Raw genomic sequence first — 18,855 nt, 5'->3', positions numbered from 1 at the left:
ATGCTATTTGGTCATCTCCCTGGCATCTGATTAAACTGACATGGAAAGCTAGTTTTAGAAATGTCTTAATAAACTAGAGATAGGGAAAATGTTCTTACTCTCAGAGCACCATAGAAACCACGAAAAGACTTGCATGATTCTCATCAGTGAAGCTTTAGAGGCATTGCCCTCAAAAGTGAAACTCAGGGGGAAAATGGTTGCTGTAAGAAGTATTAGTTAATATTTTCCTGTAAGTTCTTACTACCTAATGTAATAAGATAAGAAAAAGAAAAAGAGTTATAACTATTTTAGAGTGATAATTTTATCATTGTTTTTAGATTATCTGATCATCTTCCTAGAAAACACAATAAACTTAAAAATTGTATTGACATATTATACAAAATGATATTTATAAAAATTACACTAAAGAAATTGAAAGAAGACTTGAACCTATAGACTGGTGGATTATTTCCCTGGAAAGACTCAATAAAGTACAAGTACACGTTATCCTTCCATTGTTCTATACAGTCAATGCAATTCCAATCAAATCAAAACAATTTTACTGACAAAATTATTCTCCAGTTTACATGAAAGAATAAACACGTGAAAAGTTTTTGCAAAGGGGCTATAACCACAGGGAACGTGCCCCACTTGATATAAATCAAATTATAAAGTAATTAAAATATCACAGTAATGGGAAAAGAATAGACTGATAACATGTGTTGATAAATATCTCTCATATATAAAGAATTCTTAGAAAGTAATAAGAAAAATCTGAGCACCTCAGTAGAAAAGACGACAAAGAATACAACCAGAAATTTAATAGAAGAAATTTTACAAGTCACTAACAAAGAAATTTAAATATGAAAATGTTACTGTATCTTTTTTCACATATAGGATTGGTAAAAATTTGAAATCATGATAACTGGAGTTTCTTAGCATGTGTGTCGGGGGGGGGGGGGGCGGGGGGAACACTCCCATACATTGCTGCTGGATACATAAATGAGCATAACATTTTTAAAGGGAAATGGACTAAGTAAATATCAAAAATTTTAATCTATATATCCTTTGACCCATAAATACTATTGAAGGAATTGATACCAAGGAAATAATAAGACAAGCTTCCATGGATCAACAAATGTTTTCCATAAAGGGACAAAAGTAGTAAATATCTGAGTCTGTGGAACCTACATTCTCTACCACAACTACTCAACTTTGCCATTATAGTATGAAAACAAAAACAGACAATATGGGAATGGATGAACATGGCTGTGCTCCAATAAAACTTTATTTATAAACATGTGCATCAGGCCAGATTTGGCCCAGGCACTGTAATTCACTGATCCCTGCCACAGACATTGAAAAAGCTGTTCGTGTTTGCCTTGTTTATAGCATTGACAAAGCAGGAAACAGGCTACTGGTCTTTAGTAGGGACTGTGCAGCTGTGGAGGGCTCCGGCCATCTTGGCTGTCCCCTTTGCGCCCCTGTGGGAACTCTCAGAATCAAGCACACAGGTCTCCCCCACTTCCCTATCAAAGCCAACACAGCTTCCAGTGCCTTCCCTCCACCTCCAGAGGACTCCCACATTTCTCCTCTGAACTCTGAGGACACTTAATACCCACCCCCTTGTTTGGCAGGTCACCAAGCCCTACCTGAGTGACTGTGGTTTAGACTGGTGTTATTTCACTCGTTATGTTTAGGTCTTGTCCCTCCAGCTAAATCATCAGGCACAAGTCCTGTCTTGAAAGTCCATGGCAAGCAGCCAAACACATTGCATGTTAGTTTAGAAAGGTAACAATTATAGGATTAAGAATGTCGGTGGAATGTCTAAATTGTACAGGAGGAACATCTAAAAGTAGAGTTAACATCTAGTCAAACTAAAAACAAGAGAGAACTGAGAATGCCTGGTTAATAATTAAAATAACGCAAAGGGGCCACAGAGCAGACGATTGAGGAGTTGGGCTGGCGTGGTGAAGTCACAGTTCCCCTCATGCTAGGTCTGCATCCTGAGGCCAGCTAGTCCCCCTGCATCTCTGTTTTCTCATCTGCACATGGACACCCAAGCAGTGCCTACCACCTGGGTCTGATGCACTGACTAGAGGGGATGATACTTGTACTGAAAACAGAACTGGGCATGCGGAAAGCTTTCGGGAAGTTTTAGCCAATGTTACAAATGTTAGTTGTAGTAGGATGAAGAAGTAGACCAAGCCTAATCATTCTAATGATGCATGTAGTCAAGTTTATAATTGTAAAAAATAAAAACAGTACAAATACTTTTTAATGAAAAGAGCATAATCACATTGATACTAAGCCCCCAAAAGATTGAGTACAAATCGAACCACAGATCAGTCTTCCTTATGAGTATCAGTGCAAAAATTTCAACTGAAATATTCGCAAACTAAAACCCAGCAGCACTTTAAATAAGCAACACACCGCAATCAAGCAAGCACGGTTATTCCAGAATGCAAGAATAGTTCAATCTCAGGATGTATATGAATACACTGTGTCATATAAAGAGAGCCAAACATGGAAACCATAAGCTCATCACGGTGGATGCTGAAAGGTCATTTGGCAAATTCAATATCCATTCCTGATATCCTATATAATAAAGATGTAATATGCAAATGGTCATTACGCCATGAAGTGTAACGACCAACCGAGTCACAGATCAGCAGGAGGGTGAGGCAGCAAGCTATAAGCAGGTGGCAGAGAGCTACAGGAGGGTACAGCTATGAGGGGGGTTGGGGGTAGGGGGCAGTGGGACTTACAGGAGGACGGGGCAGCAGGTGGAGAGCTACTGGAGGGCAGCAGTGAGCTACTGGCAAGCTACTGGTGCACGGATTCATGCACAGGGCTACTAGTTAAAAAATAAAAACAATGGGAATATACAGATACTTCTTTAACATGACAAAATATTTCCATCTTAGTTCAAAAGCCTATGTCATGCTTAGTGAAATTCACTAGAAACATTTTCACTAATGTCAGGAAAAATACAAGGGTGGCCTTTGTCATCATTCTCCCATCTGATCTATTGATTACTGTCAGACAAAAAAAAAAAAAGAACATAGAGATTGGAATGGAAGAGGCAAAATGATCACCCTTTGAACATATGTTCTATACTTACAAAAGCACAGAGAATAAACTGAAAAACTAACATATATGAGAAATCAGATGAGTGAGTTATAAAATTAATGTACAGAAAGGAGTAGCTTTTGTGGGTACAAACAGCCACTAGATAGGCAATATAATAAAAGGGCCCATTTACAACAGCAACAACACAAACATAAAATACCCAGGCGTAAACTTAAATATGTGTTTATGTGAAGAAGAATTTAAAATATTCTGAGGGATGCAAACAAAAAGATGGGAAAGCCCTAGCTGGTTTGGCTCAGTGGATAGAGCATAGGCCTTAGAACAAGGGTCCCAGGTTTGATTCCGGTCAAAGGCACATGCTCAGGTTGCAGACTCGATCCCCAGTAGGGGGCGTGCAGGAGGCAGCTGATCAATGATTCTCTCATCATTGATGTTTCTCTCTCTTTCTCCCTCTTCCTTCCTCTCTGAAATCAATAAAAATATATTAGAAAAATAATTTAAAAAAAAAAAAAGATGGGAAAGCATACCGTGTCCTTAGGTAGAAATACTCAACATCATAAATACTTCAGCTCTCCCCAGCATCATCTATAAATGTCATTGACCCAATAAAAATGCCAAGAGCATTATGTTGGAGCATGGGCGGGAGGGGGCACAGGGAGGGTGACCAACCCAATTCTAAACTTCAGGTAGAAAGTAAATAACCAAGAACAACCAGTAAAATTCAGAAAATAAAGTGTAACAGGGAGTAATGAGCCCTGATGGGTATGAAAGCATGTCATTAGAGAGGACCATTGTTATAAGCAAATGACTAGAAAGACACATCAGAGGAAAAGAATGGAAACTCAAGAAATATACCCAAGTACATATGGAAAGATAGTTATATAATAAATGTGGCACCTCACCTTTCTTATATAAGAAAAAAAGACTATCCTATATAATAAAAGGCTAATATGCAAATTGTCCTCTCTACCAGATTTTGACCAGGAGTTCAACCAGGGGGTGGGGCCGGCCGGCCAATCTCCCAAGTCCCCTTCCCCCGGCTGGCCCAGCCCTATCGGCCACAATTCAGGGCAGGCCGGCCTGACCCCACCCATGCACAAATTCGTGCACCAGACCTCTAGTTTAATATATGGTATTAGAATAACCAGGTTGTCATCTCAAAAAGAAGAAATTTAAATCATTATCTCTTTATCCCAGAATGGTTTCAAATGGATCAAAGATTTTAATGTCAAACAAAACAAAAACACAAAGGACTTGAAGAAGCCAAGGAAGAAATATGTCATAACCTCATGGTGAGAAAGACCTTTCTACTACTGTTGCACAACCCCAGGGTTATAGAAGAAAAAATGATAAATTCAACTACACACAAAAAATAGTTTTAACCTGCATGGCAGAACCAACCCCAAGTCAAGTCAAATGGCAGAGGACTCACTGGGAGGATTATTTGTAATAAGTATCATAGAGAGAGATCATTTTTCTAATATATAAAGAGCTCCCATGGCTCTATAAGAACATCAATAACCCAACATAAAAAACAGCTAAGAGATATGAACAGACAGTTCTCAGAACAGAAAACCTAAATGGATTTGAAACATAATAAAAGGTGTTCAGCATATGAAAAGATGATCACCCTCACTCATATAAGAGAAATGCAAATTAAAGCTACACTGCAGACAAAATTGATCAATTGAACCTCATCAAAATTCAAAACTTTTGCACTTCAAAAGACATTAAGAAAATGCAAAGACAAGAGCAGACTGGGAGAAGATATTTGAAAACATACACCTGATAAAGGACTTGTATCCAGAATATACAAAGAACTCTTACACATCTCAATGATGAGAAGATAAATAAGGCAATGGAAAACTTGGCAAAAGACTTGAATAGACAATTCACTGCTAATAAACACATGAAAAGATGCTCAACATCACTAGTCATTAGGAAAATGTAATTCAAACCACAAAGAGATACCATTTCATACCCGCTAGGATGGCCATTATCAAAAAGATTCTTGCCTCCTGGAATAATTGCCACTGTCAGTAAATGTTGAGGATGTGGAGAAAAGGGAGCCCTCATACATTACTGGTGGGGATGTAAAATGTTGCAGCCACTTTGGAAAACCAGTTTGTCACTTTCTTAATAGTTAAGCATAAATTTACCAAATGACCCAGCAGTTCCACACTTACGACTCTATCCAAAAGAAATGAAAACATATGTGTACACACAAAAAAAAATTATACATGAACTAGAGGCCCGGTGCACGAATTTGTGCATGGGTGAGGTCCCTCAGCCTGGCCAGCAATCGAGGCCTATCGGGGGTTCGGCCGGCCAGGGGAGGGGCCACGGGAGGTTGGCCAGCTGGCTCCCCCCATCAGAGATGATGGGGGGGCTGGTTGGCCAGGTGAGGGGTCACAGGAGGTTAGCTGGCCTCGGGAGGTGGGCTGTGGGAACGCACTGACCACCATGGGGCAGCTCTTGCATTGAGTGTCTTCCCCCTGGTGGTCAGTGCACGTCATAGCGACTGGTCAACCTGTTGTTCCAGTCATTTGGTTGTAAAGGTCGCTTAGGCTTTTACATATATAGATATTCATAGCAGCATTACTCACAATAGCCAAAAATTTGAAACAACTTAAATGTCCATCACCTGGTAAATGGAGAGGTGAAATGTGGTCAATCCATGCAATAGACTATTACTCAGACATAAATAAAGGAACAAACATCTGGTATACACTACAACATGGGTGACCTCAAAGACATGCTAAGTGAAGGAAGCCAGACACTGAAGACTACATGTTCTATGATTTCATTTATATGAAATGTCCAGAAACATTAAATCTTTAGAGGCAGAAAGTAGACTAGTGCTGGCCCGGGAAGGAGGCGAGGGGAGAGAAAAGGGATTAGCAATGAATGGACACCAGGGAATCTTATTGGGATCTTGGAAACATTCTAAAATTGATTTATGGAGATGGTTGCACAGCAAATATATGCTTATAATACATGTATGTGTGTGTACATATGTGTGCACTTCGGAGGATTTTGCTATAGTTGAAAAGCATGAGCAAAATAAATTCAGTGTTGGTTTAAAAGATGGACCACCACAATCACATACCATTTTTCATGGATATGATTGGCAAACAATGTTAGTGTGCTTTCTGTACATGGGTGTGTGCACACACACATGCTTGCATGTATCTATTTGCAATGGCTCTGGAAACATTTCTAAGGTATGAGTTGGCGTTCGAAAGTGGATCTTGTTGGCTGGCTCACAGCACGGGAGGAAATGTTTCACTACATGCTCTTTTGTTATTTTTGAATTCTGAGCCATGCAAATGTATTATCTATTCAAAAACTAAATGAACAAACAACACAATTGATAAGGCTTTAAAAGATACGCTGAATTGTATGCTCCACAAATAATAATTTCATCCTTTTTTCAACTGCTCACATTTTTATGTATTTTTAAAAGTCTTAGCATTTCTAAAAGTTTCTAAACGTCCAAGAACCAAAAACTGTCCATGCCCCACAGTGCTTCAGACTACAACACTCATGGGCAGCCATGATTTGGTTCTATGAGTTGAGGTGAACTTGATCCCCAAGGAAAAACATTGCTATTTTGACAAGGGACGTTTAATCCTATCCAAAGACACCCTTTTTATTACCAAAAAATACACATAACACATACGTCACCTCTCACCTTCCCAGTGGCCTTCTCAGGGCCTCACCCCACCGCAGTCTCCTAGAATGTAAGCTCACATGACTATAGTTTTGTTTAGGGTTTTTTTAAGACCAGATGGTGCCAGAATGGCTGTTCTGTTCATTATAAAGCTGCTTTTCATACTTTTAAAGGTGTGAATTAAACTTGCAAGAGCAACATAGGTAATAAACATCAAAAATATAATACTAGAGTGGCCAGTGTGGCTCAGTGGTTGAGTGTCCACCTATGAACGAGGAGATCAGGGTTCAGTTCCCAGTCAGGGCACAAGCCTGGGTTGTGGACTTGATCCCCAGTAGGGGACGTGCAGGAGGCAGCAATCAGTGATTCTCTCTCATCATTGATGTTTCTATCTCTCCCTCTCTCTCTTCCTCTCCCTTTCTCTCTGAAATCAATAAAAATGTATTTTAAATATGTATATCTATATATATAAAAGCCTAAGCAACCGTTACGACCGAACAACTGGAATGACCAGTTGACCAGTTGCTATGATGTGCACTGACCACCAGGGGGCAGGCGCTCAACACAGGGCTGCCCCCTGGTGGTCAGTGCACTCCCACAGTGGGAGTGCTGCTCAGCCGAGCGAGTGGCGGCAGCAGGCGCAGCGAGGCCAGGATGAGCGGCAGCAGAACTGTGCCCAGCCCTGGCTGGAGCTCCTCCTCGGCCGCCTGCCACTTCTGCACTGCTACATCCCTCAAGGGGATGTTGGACCCAGCAGTCCGACATCCCCTAAGGGGGCCCAGATTGAGAGAGGGCGCAGGCCAGGCTGAGGGACCCCCACCCGTGCACGAATCTGTGCACTGGGCCTCTAGTATGTATGTATGTGTGTATATATATATATATATATATATATATATATATATATATATATTACTAGAGAATAAATGAGCATTTGGATAGACACTAATAAGACATAATCAGGTAGCCTTGCTCTCAGAAAGATGAGTTAGCACAGCACGTTAGAGGGGAGGTGTCAGCCCTTTGGCACTGCCCACCATGCTCTGCACAAGGGGGTGTTTGTCATTCCTTTACATTTCTTTACGCTTAGACTACACATGCATGTATCCTGAAGCTGCAGAGCATTATTCTTTACTTAACTATATGCATGTCATACTATACGATGAGTTTACACATATCCTTTCTCATCTCACATCCTCTCTCCTACATGATGAAGTGCATCCTGGTGAGCACCGGTTTAATCCCAGCTCCGCCACTCCCTAGCTGTGTGTCCTTGACCAGGTTACTGAACTCTGTGCCTTAGTTCCTTCATCAGTAAAATGGGTGATAACAGCTCTACCCAGGGCTGAGTCTAGGAGTAAAGGAGTTAGTCGGTGGAGCTCGCAGAACCGGGCCTGGCATATCGCCAGTGCTATGGACGGACGTGTTAACTTCCTTTTAGAGCTGAGGAAACTGAGTCTCAGATCAGGTATGTCGCACATCTCAGTCCCATGGCCAGTGATGAGCAGAGCCTGAGGGTCATACAGGATGTGTGTCCTCTCATCCTCACCCTCCTAGCTCCCAGAATCCATAGCTCTCCGTCCCTGCAAGTGAGAGCTCCTCAGACATCTGTTGTATTGAACTGAATTATATGACATTTTAGAAGCCTTTACTGATTCTTCGATGATGCTGGTCCTGTATGAACCAGGTACTGCTTAACAAATGTTTTAATTGTGGAGGAGTAAACGGGTTTGGTCGCTGTAGGAAATATAAATTAAACCACAACTGGAAGAAACCAGCTCTGAGAAGAGACGCATGATCATTTAGGGAACGTGACATTGTTGCAAGAGCAGCTGTCACCATCGGAGTCCAGGCAGGAAACAGGGCATCCTCAACTGGGATTTGGGGAATAGGTGTGGCCAGGCCTGGCACTGAGGCCCTGGCTCGGGTGTGGAGGAAGCCTCGATCCCCTCGTGTCATGGAGCTGCTGGGAGTTGAGCAGCTCTGCCTTAGGGAGGAGCTGCGCTCAGAATGCCCCACCTCTCTCTCCATCTGCCCTCAGAGGCCGGACTGCTGCCTCCCACTGACGAACCCGCCCAGAGGCAGGCAAGAGCCCTGTGATATCCCAGGAGGAGCCACCCTGCGGGCCCAGAGAAGGCAGAGACCCGAGACTGACCAGCAAACACTTCCATCCAGACAAGAAAAACAGTCCTCCTCTTGATAGGGCTCCATTAAAATGCTATCGTTGTTTTGTTTCTTACCAGGTTATTGAAGATATTATTGCAAACCAAGAAGAGGAGGAAAAAAAAAGAAAGGAGAAGAAAAAGGAAAAAAAGCAAGTCAAAAAAGTTAAGGAAAAGAAAGTACCGAAAGAAAAAAGTAAGGTAAGGAAACTGGAATTTTACAAAGTTGAGTTTTTTGCTCTTTTGCTTTGAGTCAATGGGATCATCTCAGACCTGCTGAGATGGCAGTCATTCCTTTCCTAGGAAACCATGCTGTCAGCCAGTGGTTTTTCCCATCTTGTTTGTGCTGATCGACAGTTGGTTGCCATCCTTTCTGTGCTGAGGTGGGCCCCTTGGGCGTCCTCTTCTGGACCCAGGCACTCAGTCCCCAGCTGCCCAGAATGTTCTGACCTCCGGGTCTAAGGGAGCTGATCCACGTGAGGTTACCATCCCCCACCCCCCGGGCAGCTGCATCCAAGGACAGTCATGTTAGAGTACAAAGCCAAGCCCCCTCACCTCACTGGGACAACTCTGAAGGGTTCTCTCAGCTCCTGGCTTTCTGTGGGATCAGCTGAGAGCTCCTTGTCACTGCATAACAGCCAGATTCTCCCTGTGCCCCGGTTTGCGGCTCCCTTCCCTGCCTCTCCTCATGGGTGCTGTTCCCAGTAAACCCTCTCAGCTATTCCCAGTAAACCCTCTTAGTATCTCCAGGGAACCCAACTCGTGAAACCACCTATTGCCCTGCTAATCTGCCTGTACTCCAAAAGTTATAAACTGTTCCCTCATCTCCCGCCCCAAAAATGACAGCTCACACAATAACGCTGATTTAATAACCCTCCTCTCGCTTGGAAAGAGAGTTTTAAGCAGTCCCCAAGAGTAAGAACAATTCGGAAGAGTTTCAATGTTTCATCTCTTCTCTCAGCATGCTTGAGGGCATCTGCCATTTGCAGATTGGAAATTCACTGTTAGTGAAGCTTGTTTCATAAAAATCTGAAAGTACCAGCTACGCAATCTGGTCTGTGTTGAGTGATGGTGTTTTATTAACTAGCTATTTGAGAGTCACCTAAGGCCTGGCCAGTGTTGCTCAGTGATTGAGCATCAACCCATGCACCAAGAGGTTGCCGGTACGATTCCCGGTTGGGGTACATGCCTGGGTTGCAGGCTCAATCCCAAGAATGGGGCTTGCAGGAGGCAGCCGTTGGATGATGTTCCTCTCACATCAATGTTTCCATCTCTTTTTCCCTCTCCCTTCCTCTTTCTCTAAAATCAATAAAAACTTTTTTTTAAAGAGTCACTTAACAATGAACAGTTTAGAACAAAAAGCAAAGTTTGAGTACATCAGTATTTATGATGTAGTTGCAAATGATGGGTGACACCCTGTAGAATCACTTAGAAATGAATTTAGTCCTGAAAAGTACAGGTCTCCAAAGTGACAATGTGATTATTGAAAGAATAAATGGTCATTGCTAACAAAAATTGGTATATTTAAATTATGCGGGCCCTAACCGGTTTGGCTCAGTGGATAGAGCGTCGGCCTTCGGACTGAAGGGTCCCAGGTTTGATTCTGGTCAAGGGCATGTACCTTGGTTGCGGGCACATCCCCGGTAGGGGGTGTGCAGGAGGCAGCTGATCGATGTGTCTCTCTCATCGATGTTTCTAACTCTCTGTCCCTCTCCCTTCCTCTCTGTAAAAAATCAATAAAATATATTTTAAAAATAAAAATAAAATAAATTATGCGGGTATGCTTCTTAGAGATCAGATTATCTTTCCCATTGACTTTTAAAAGTCAACCCTCGAGTGTCCGGAAGCATTCCTGAGACCAGCCAGTCAAACCCGTGTGTGAGAGTTGGTACTTTGACCTGTAGAAAAATGACATCTGTTCCTCATTCTGGTGGAAGGGTAAGGCCTGGAGAGAGGAAATAGTTCTGTTGAACGTGCACAGACACTGACTCACGCGGCCTGTGTCCGGGGCAGAGCTGTGACGATGCTCTGGTATCTCATAACTTAGGGGCTTAGCAGCCGCCAGCCACATATAAATAATCAGAAAACTAGGAAAGACCTCATATTTTTAAAAAGCTGATAGGATTATCTGAATATTTCCACTAACCTCTATAAACAGAAAATACTCTTCAAAATATCACACAGGGAGAAGATTGAAAGCTTTGTATGTTCCTGAGATGTTACAAATGAGCATAGGTAGCAGAGTGGCTATTGAGAGGGACCTGGAGGACAAGTATTGGAGGCAGGATGAGGGGTTCCAGGCAATCTCCAAGCCAGAGAACCAGAGGACAGCTTCAGAGAGGGATGTGCGGCGTGTGGGGCCTGCCAAGGTGCAGCGGGTGATGGGCTGGGGGGCTGGCGGAGCCTCATGCCTCCAGAGAGGAGTCAGCTCTGGGCAGTGACTTGAGCAGCTGGGAGTTCAGTGAGTTGTAATCTAAGATCTGTGCTGCACGGCCATGTTGTGGGGTGGACTGTGGGAGAGGAAGTGACCGAGGCAGGGAGGCCAAGAGAGCACGTAAGACGTGAATAGCCAGTAATCTGTACAGAGAAACAGATGCCAGGATTCCGAACATCCTGCTGATCCAGGGGAAAGTCACGTCTGCCTGAGGGAATCCAGGGCGGCTTCACAGAGGAGGGGACATTTGCCTCAGATCTAACGGGAATTTTCCACTCCTGCTCTCCCTCCTCCTCTTCCCCCTCCTCTCCTTCTTCCTCTCCCTCTCCTCCTCCTCCTCCCCCATAAAGGCGATATTCACACCTATAGGGGCTCCCAGCCTAATAGGACAATCTGAGTATCCAAAACAAAAATGGCAATAATGGCCAGCAACACATTGACTAAAAAATGTCAAAGACCCATGAGTCCTCCGTGACACCGGAAGAGAGAGATATGAATAGTACCTCAGAGAACACTAATTGCAGTTACTTTAAATTTCCCAGGTGACCATACATTAGCTCTTTCCTCCAAGGACAAGCTTTATCCAACAACTGGTCTTCTTGCTGCTCTCACAAGTTTTTCTCAAATGACTGGACGTGGGGTAGCCGAGAGCGGCAGTGGCCAGCCCTGGGCACTGGGGGGATGGGGCAGGGGAGGGAGGTACTTCCATAGTGAGCTCGGGTCTCATGTGGGTCCTGGAAGGTGGGCCAGCTGCTCCCTGGACTCTGAGCCCCTGGTGGTTCTGGGTTCACGTTCTCCCCCAGGTGCTGCGAGGCCGGTGGCCTCCCTCCTGGGCTGCAGCAGCCCCACGATTTGTGAGCTGTGGTTCCAGGCAGGCCCTCCATGAATGAGCCCCCAGCACCCCGACCTCCTCCTCGTAGCTCCTCGCTCTGTGAGCTCCGTCTCCCCTCCTGCCCTGGGTGCCTGGTGTCCGGAAAGGAGGGACACGCCCATGAAAGGAGGGACACGCCCATGCCCTCCGGAAGCCGCCCAGGGGAAGGTGCTCATCGTCTCGTGGCCGTGCTGCCTCTCAGCTGTGGCGGGAATACCCGGGGGCCCAGGAAAACTCATGGACATGACGTCCCCCACATTATTCCCCTGCCCTCTGTGGGTGACAACAGCCACGGGAGTGTCTGCAGGCACCTGGCACTCTAACGGTATAAATAAACATTATTGCTCAGAAACATCAGGTGAGGGTTTGCGAGCCGGGCTGTCACAGCGGGAGCAGCGGGGCGCTGCGGGGCGGAGGGGACTTCTCCAGGGGTGAGGGCTCAGCCTCACCTGCAGGCGGTGCAGGGGCCCAGGACCGCGTGGTCAGCAGGTGCTCGGGCAGGTGCTCGGGCTCTCTGCCCTGGAGCCCGGGTGAGGCTTGGATGGCTTCTTGGCTGAGGAAGGGGCCAGGCGAGCAGCAGGGAGGGGCAGCCAGGTGCTCATACAGGTGCAGAGCTGGCGCTGGGCAGAGCAGAGCACAGATGGAGGCAGCCCCAAGGCGGGGTCACACACATGGTGAAGGGAGGGGACAGGACCAAACTCAGGGCATGGGGACTGCGGGGAGGTGACCGGTGTGGACAGCGGCATCAGGGCGCCCCGTGAGCCAGCAGCGGAGCTACATCTCCAGAACCACCCCGCCCCGTGTCCGGCTGGCCCGCAGGGAGGAGTCTGTGTGGGGACCGTGGGGGCAGGAGTCACGGTGGATGCGCCTTTTCTGTCCGGTCTCGGCAGGTGCACTGTGCCTGCGAGTCACAGACATATCGTTCTGCTTTAACAGGAGGAAGACGAGCCGTGGAAAATGTCACCCAGTGTTTTCCTTCGAACGATGGAGGAAGGAAATAACACATACAAAGGTCAGTTTGGGAGAGTAAGAGCAACACGGAGGTGTCACTCTGTCCGCCCAGCAGGCCCCTGACCCCGGCACCCAGCGCCCTGTCAGGAGAGGCTGTGAGCAGGCAGCTCAGAACCAAGACCTGCCCCTCTCTACTTTTAGATTCCTTTGAGTGCCTTCAAGGCAGATAGGGGGTAGGAAAGAAGGCAGATAGGGGGTAGGAAAGAAGGCATATAGGGGGTAGGAAAGAAGGCATATAGGGGGTAGGAAAGAAGGCAGATAGTGGGTAGGAAAGAAGGCAGATAGGGGTTAGGAAAGAAGGCATATAGGGGGTAGGAAAGAAGGCATATAGGGGGTAGGAAAGAAGGCAGATAGGGGGTAGGAGAGAAGGCATATAGGGGTTAGGAAAGAAGGCAGATAGGGGGTAGGAAAGAAGGCATATAGGGGGTAGGAAAGAAGGCATATAGCGGGTAGGAGAGAAGGCAGATAGTGGGTAGGAAAGAAGGCAGATAGGGGATAGGAAAGAAGGCAGATAGTGGCTAAGAAAATAGGATGAGAACATAATCAAAACCTCCATTCTGTGTTTGGACCCCTAACTCTTCACATCCTCTGGCTGTAATGAAAGGGCAGGAAGCCGTGGCCTGGATGGTTTGATAAGCCGATACTATACGTACAGCAAAAGGTTTTAGCCCTATGAGACCTGTGCCGAATCCAACACCGTTCTTTGTCCCCTATTCTCATAATTAGCCCAGCCACATCCAGCGAGAGCTGCAAGTGTGTGGATTGGCCTTTCAGATGTTTCCACGAAGATTTACAAGAACAATTGTCCAATGCCTTTGGGTCCACTCCACCCTCAGGATAAACCCCAGCACAGAATGACTGGCCACGGGCACTGTGGTCGTTGGTGCTAGGTGGCGGTAGTTGGGAATTCCTCAGAAATGCAACAAGGGCGTGAAGTGCAGTTTTCCCCAGCGGCAGCCACGTGTGCGCCTTCTTCTGACTCTGGTCCTGTCTGGACAGCACCCATGCTGGTAGTTACATAGCATATTATTAAACCAACTCATGGCTTTCCCCAATAAATGGAGCCTCATCCTCAGCCACAAGCCCAGAGTCCTTACAGGTCTGATAAACCAGTTATCCAAAGGAAGAGTGTCATGTACCCCTAAAATTTTTTCACAAAGCTCTAGAGTGCGGGTCTTGCTCTGGGTGAAAGGCTGGCCTGCGGGAGAAGCCCAGAGGAGAGGACAGTGTTGGCAGGATTGGGTGCCGCTCTAACTGGGGAGGAAGGCAGAGGGAGGGTAAATGTATACTTGTTAGGGGCCAAAGACATGCCAAGCTTAGTGTTTCCCATGCTGGCTTCAGTTCTTCACAACAGCCAGGACAGGTGAGCGTCACTGCCCCGTCGGCAGGTGCTGATAGACCCGCCGTCATTCAGGTTTGTGAGTTCATCCACTCTTTAACCCACAACAGAGCGGAACAGTCACTATCAAAAACATCCATTCAACACCATTGGCTGTCTCCCGTGTGCCCGGCACCGTGCCAACCTGGAGATACAGAGTGGTACATGCCAGCAACACACCTACTGGATGGTGGCGGTGGATGGGGTGGGGACAGTGCCCTATGTTGGGTAGCTTGTGTAAGTTAAACCCTCACTTGTTTCATATTCTCTCGGACCTTGGAGCTCATTTTTCCTGCCTCCCAACAGATTAGGTAACTGAGCAGTTCATCCTCTTCAGAAGCCCTCGCTCCCAGGGCCCGGTCACCTCATCCTCAGGCCTGCCTTTGCCTCTCCTGACTGCCACCCCCTCATCCTCTCATTACTCCCTCGTTGAGGTGGTGCCCTGTACATCTAGGTATTGTCCTGCACGCATACGGGCAACAGTTCCCCAGCATTTGGAAGGCCTGGCTCTCTTCTCCTCTGAAAACAAGGGAGAAAGAGAAAAAGTGGGAGAGAGCAATCCTCCTCTACCATCATAAGAAGTCAAGAGGCTAAAATTGGTAAGTCCACAGGTAGCATGTTATTAGACACCGGGAGAAGACCAGAGAAACAGCTAAAGCTCATGTGAAAATACATCACTTCACACCTTGCTCCACTGGGCTGCTCTGCTCTTCCACCCATGAGCCCATCACACTTCCACCTCAGGGCCCTCGTCCCTTCTGTTCCCCTTGCCTGGAATGCTTGTCCCTGCAGGTCTTCCCCGCCTGACCCTGTGCCCACCCTGACCCATCTGACTCGGATGTGTGTGTTCACTGTCTTCCTGCAGCGGGAACCCGGGCCTTGGGAACAGGGCCTGCTGCTCTGGGCCACTCCGAGGGCAGTGCCTGGCTGGTAATGAGGTTCCATAAAGTCATGAATTTAACAATTTGTGAATAAAGTATTTATAAATTGCATAGCATATGAATAAGTCAGATTTATGAATACATCTGAATCTATTCAGTGCATTTTCTAATGAATGAACGAACGTGGGAATGAATGCCATCGGCAATGTCCTGGAGGCGGACAGGCAGTTTTTCATTATGATCTGTTAATGCTCTTGGACTTTAAGACAATGTGCATGCATTGTTTTGATAAAAGGAAAAATTAATTTAGGGAAAATCTTACGTTTCTTAAAGAAGCCAAGTCTTTTAACCGAGGAAGAGCTCAGGGGAAGCTCTTGAGACTATCCATGCCTTTTGTGTAATATCTGTTTCCATTACGGCAAAAAAAAAAAAAAAAAGACAAAAACAAAAACCAAAGCAGGCCCCGTGGTCCTTCCGGAGCAGGACAGGCTGTCGCTCCCGGGGCGGGTGGTGTGGCATTTCATGTGTTATCTGCCAGGTCTTTGGTAACTTAAAGAAATGAAATGTCCTGTCTTAGACGTCTTTTCTTCAAAATCAAAGGTTTTCCTTTTCAGAGCAACCATTAGCATTTTAATCGCTGAGATGAAGCCCCCTCCCTCGTCACCCCCTAACGTGTGAAAGTGCCCGGCCCGCTTTTCAGCCTCAGATAAAGGCTCATTCTCTGCTGGAGGCGGGAGCAGGGCAGGGGTTGCCCTTGGAGGGCCGTGAATGGCTGCCTGCCTTTACAAATGTCCGTGACATTCTTGAAGGGATTGAGAAGTGCCCTGTGCAGAAGTGTCATGAGAAAGGCAAAGTCTCGGTGGAAAACGAGGCCCGTGTGAAAGGTGTGGAGGTGCGGTCGGCGGGCTGCATTGGTGTGATACAGTTACAGCTCCGGGAACTGGCCACGGGGGCGGGGGGGGGGGGGCGGAGGGGGGGCGGCTGCTGTTACATCAGTATCCACGTCATGGTTTTCTTTCTGTGCAAGTCTGTGTGCCTTTCTGCTCTTTTTATTATTATTATTATTTTTTAATGTTTTTTTCCACCTGGCACCCTACATAGCTATTGCAATATTATTGACTATATTCCCAATGCTGTACTTTACCTCCCCATGACTTTTTGTCACTACCAATTTATGCTTCTTTCTCCCTTCACCTCTTTCAGCCAGTCCCCAAGCCCTCCCCCCGCCACCCGCCCCACAACCAGCAGTCTGTTTTCTGTGTCTATGAGTCTGTTTCTATTTTGTTTGTTGATTTATGTTATTCTTTAGATTCCACATGTAAGTGAAATCCTATGGTATTTGTCTTTCTCTGATTGACTTATGTCACTTAGCACAATACCCTCTGTGTCCATCCATGCTGTCTTGTCACAAATAGTAAGATTTTGTTCTTTTTTATGGCCAAGTAATATTCCATTGTGTATAGGTGCCACCGCTTTCTTATCCACTTGTCTATTGATGTGCACTTGGGTTGCTTTCATTCGTGGCTATTGTAAATAATGCTGCCATGAACATAGGGGTGCATATATTCTTTTGAATTAGTGTTTTGGATTTCTTTGGATATATACCCAGAAGTGTAATCGCTGAGTCATAAGGCAGATGCATTTTTAACTTCTTTTTGGGGGACCCTCTCTACTGTTTTCCATAGCAACTGCGCCTGCCTGCATCCCCACCAACAGTGCACAAGGGTTCCCTCCTCCCCGCATCCTCACCAGCACGTGCTGTTTCTTGATGTGTTCTTTTCATTATTAAATGCATTGCTTCCCGATTTGGGTAAAACTAGTATCCAAGTGAAAAGCAAAGTTAGTAAGCAACAAAGCAGTTTTGCTTTATTGAAACGTTTATAAATCACTATTGGAGATTTAGTCATCATATAAGTTAGAAAAGAGTTGTTATAAGTAGATAATACATTCTCATAAGTTATTGTTATTAGTTAATCGTATATTTGCTGTTAATAAATAGGGCACATTTAAACCTTTTATAGTATTTTCAAGGGGGGCAGCTTACAACTTTAAACACATAAAAAGAAGCATGCTATTACTCCTCCATCTCACATGTTCCTCATTTAAGCTTATGTACATTTCAGCACACCAGCTGAGCTTTCGGTGCACACACCCAGCACGCTAACCACAAATGCACCTTCCGGAGGGCTGGGGCAAAGATTACATTCATTTATTCATGACTTCAGGCGTTTTTCACACCAATGGGATGATATAGACATCTTACGCCAGGTGTTTTCCTCATGCTCTGACTCTGGAAATGGGGGAGGCCTCTCTGGCCTCCCCCACTCGTGGGAATGGTTATTTCAAATAATAAAAATTCGGCCCCGCTTTCAGCCCCTTCCTTATGCCCACTCCTGCCACACGGGCCCATGTCAGCCTTTGAGGTCTCCTGCCCTTGCCAGACCTGGATCCAGACTGGCTGTGCCCGGCCAGCTTTCCTGCTGAGTCACCGGTCCCCGCAGTGAGGTGGGCCCGCCTGACCTGCGTGTAGAAATTAAACGTGTGTTTTCTGTTGCTGGAGCTGCTTATCTGTCTTCATGTTGAAAGAAATGTTCATTTTCCTTTTCTTTGTCCTTCTGGAGCATAGACATGTGGAAGAATAAAGACGAGTCGTTGAATTTCCCCCAGGACTACGATCCGGAAATGATCAAAGAGGAGAAACGGAAGGAGCTGGAGTCGGAGATCCGGGTTCAGGTAGAGCCACAGTGCTGGTGTGCTGACACCACGCCACTCCTGGCAGTGCCGGTGCTGAGTGCCGGGTCCTCCTCATGACCGACCCGGAACCGAGGACACGCGAGGCCTGCAAAGTCACCTGAAAGAGGTGTGTTTTGTATTCTCCTAGGTTGATGAGCTGATGAGACAGGAACTAAAAAACATCAAACTAGCTGTGAACAGAGAAAAGGAACTTCCGGTCAAAACAGGAAAGAAGAAAGGAGGTAAAAATGTGAGTAGTGAATGAGTGTGGGGAGGGATGAGGCCGAGGGCAGATTCCACCCGTGACAAGGAGCCCCTTTCCCAGGCTCCAGCGGCGTGGCCAGGATGCTGCCCGGCCCACCTGGCTGTCCCCTCTGCTTCCCAGGGGAACATGCCTTCCCTCCCTGAATCTGCCTTGTTTCACCACTTAGCCCTCGGGTTGTGGGGATAAAGTCAACCCCTCACCATTGTGGATTCTGATCGCCCAGGCCCCAACCATCGGAGGGGGACTAGAGGAGCCAGGGCACGTGCCTCACGTGCCCACCCCTCTCTCCCTGTAGGTAGATCTGTGAGGGTGGGGGGCCAGTGGCAATGAGCAGCTTCTTGGGGTGGGGGCAGATCAGATGAACTGCAGTTTAAATTG

At 46.2% G+C, this 18,855-nt stretch overlaps 1 protein-coding gene across 2 annotated transcripts in view; it reads left to right on the top strand.

Annotated features, from left to right (window-relative positions):
• The window catches only part of DRC11 (dynein regulatory complex subunit 11), a 117,471-nt gene that overhangs the window by 56,621 nt on the left and 41,995 nt on the right, over positions 1-18,855 (top strand). For both annotated transcript variants that reach the window (XM_079782189.1, XM_079782188.1), the window contains 4 exons: positions 8,986-9,105; positions 13,146-13,221; positions 18,106-18,212; positions 18,361-18,462. In XM_079782189.1, the coding sequence (XP_079638315.1) occupies positions 8,986-9,105; positions 13,146-13,221; positions 18,106-18,212; positions 18,361-18,462 (405 nt within the window). The remainder of the gene's footprint in view (positions 1-8,985; positions 9,106-13,145; positions 13,222-18,105; positions 18,213-18,360; positions 18,463-18,855) is intronic.

The sequence above is a fragment of the Cnephaeus nilssonii genome (genome assembly GCF_951640355.1).
Source record: "Cnephaeus nilssonii genome assembly, chromosome: 10".
In the NCBI taxonomy this organism is placed as follows: domain Eukaryota; kingdom Metazoa; phylum Chordata; class Mammalia; order Chiroptera; family Vespertilionidae; genus Cnephaeus; species Cnephaeus nilssonii.
This window is presented reverse-complemented; position numbering and strand designations above follow the sequence as displayed.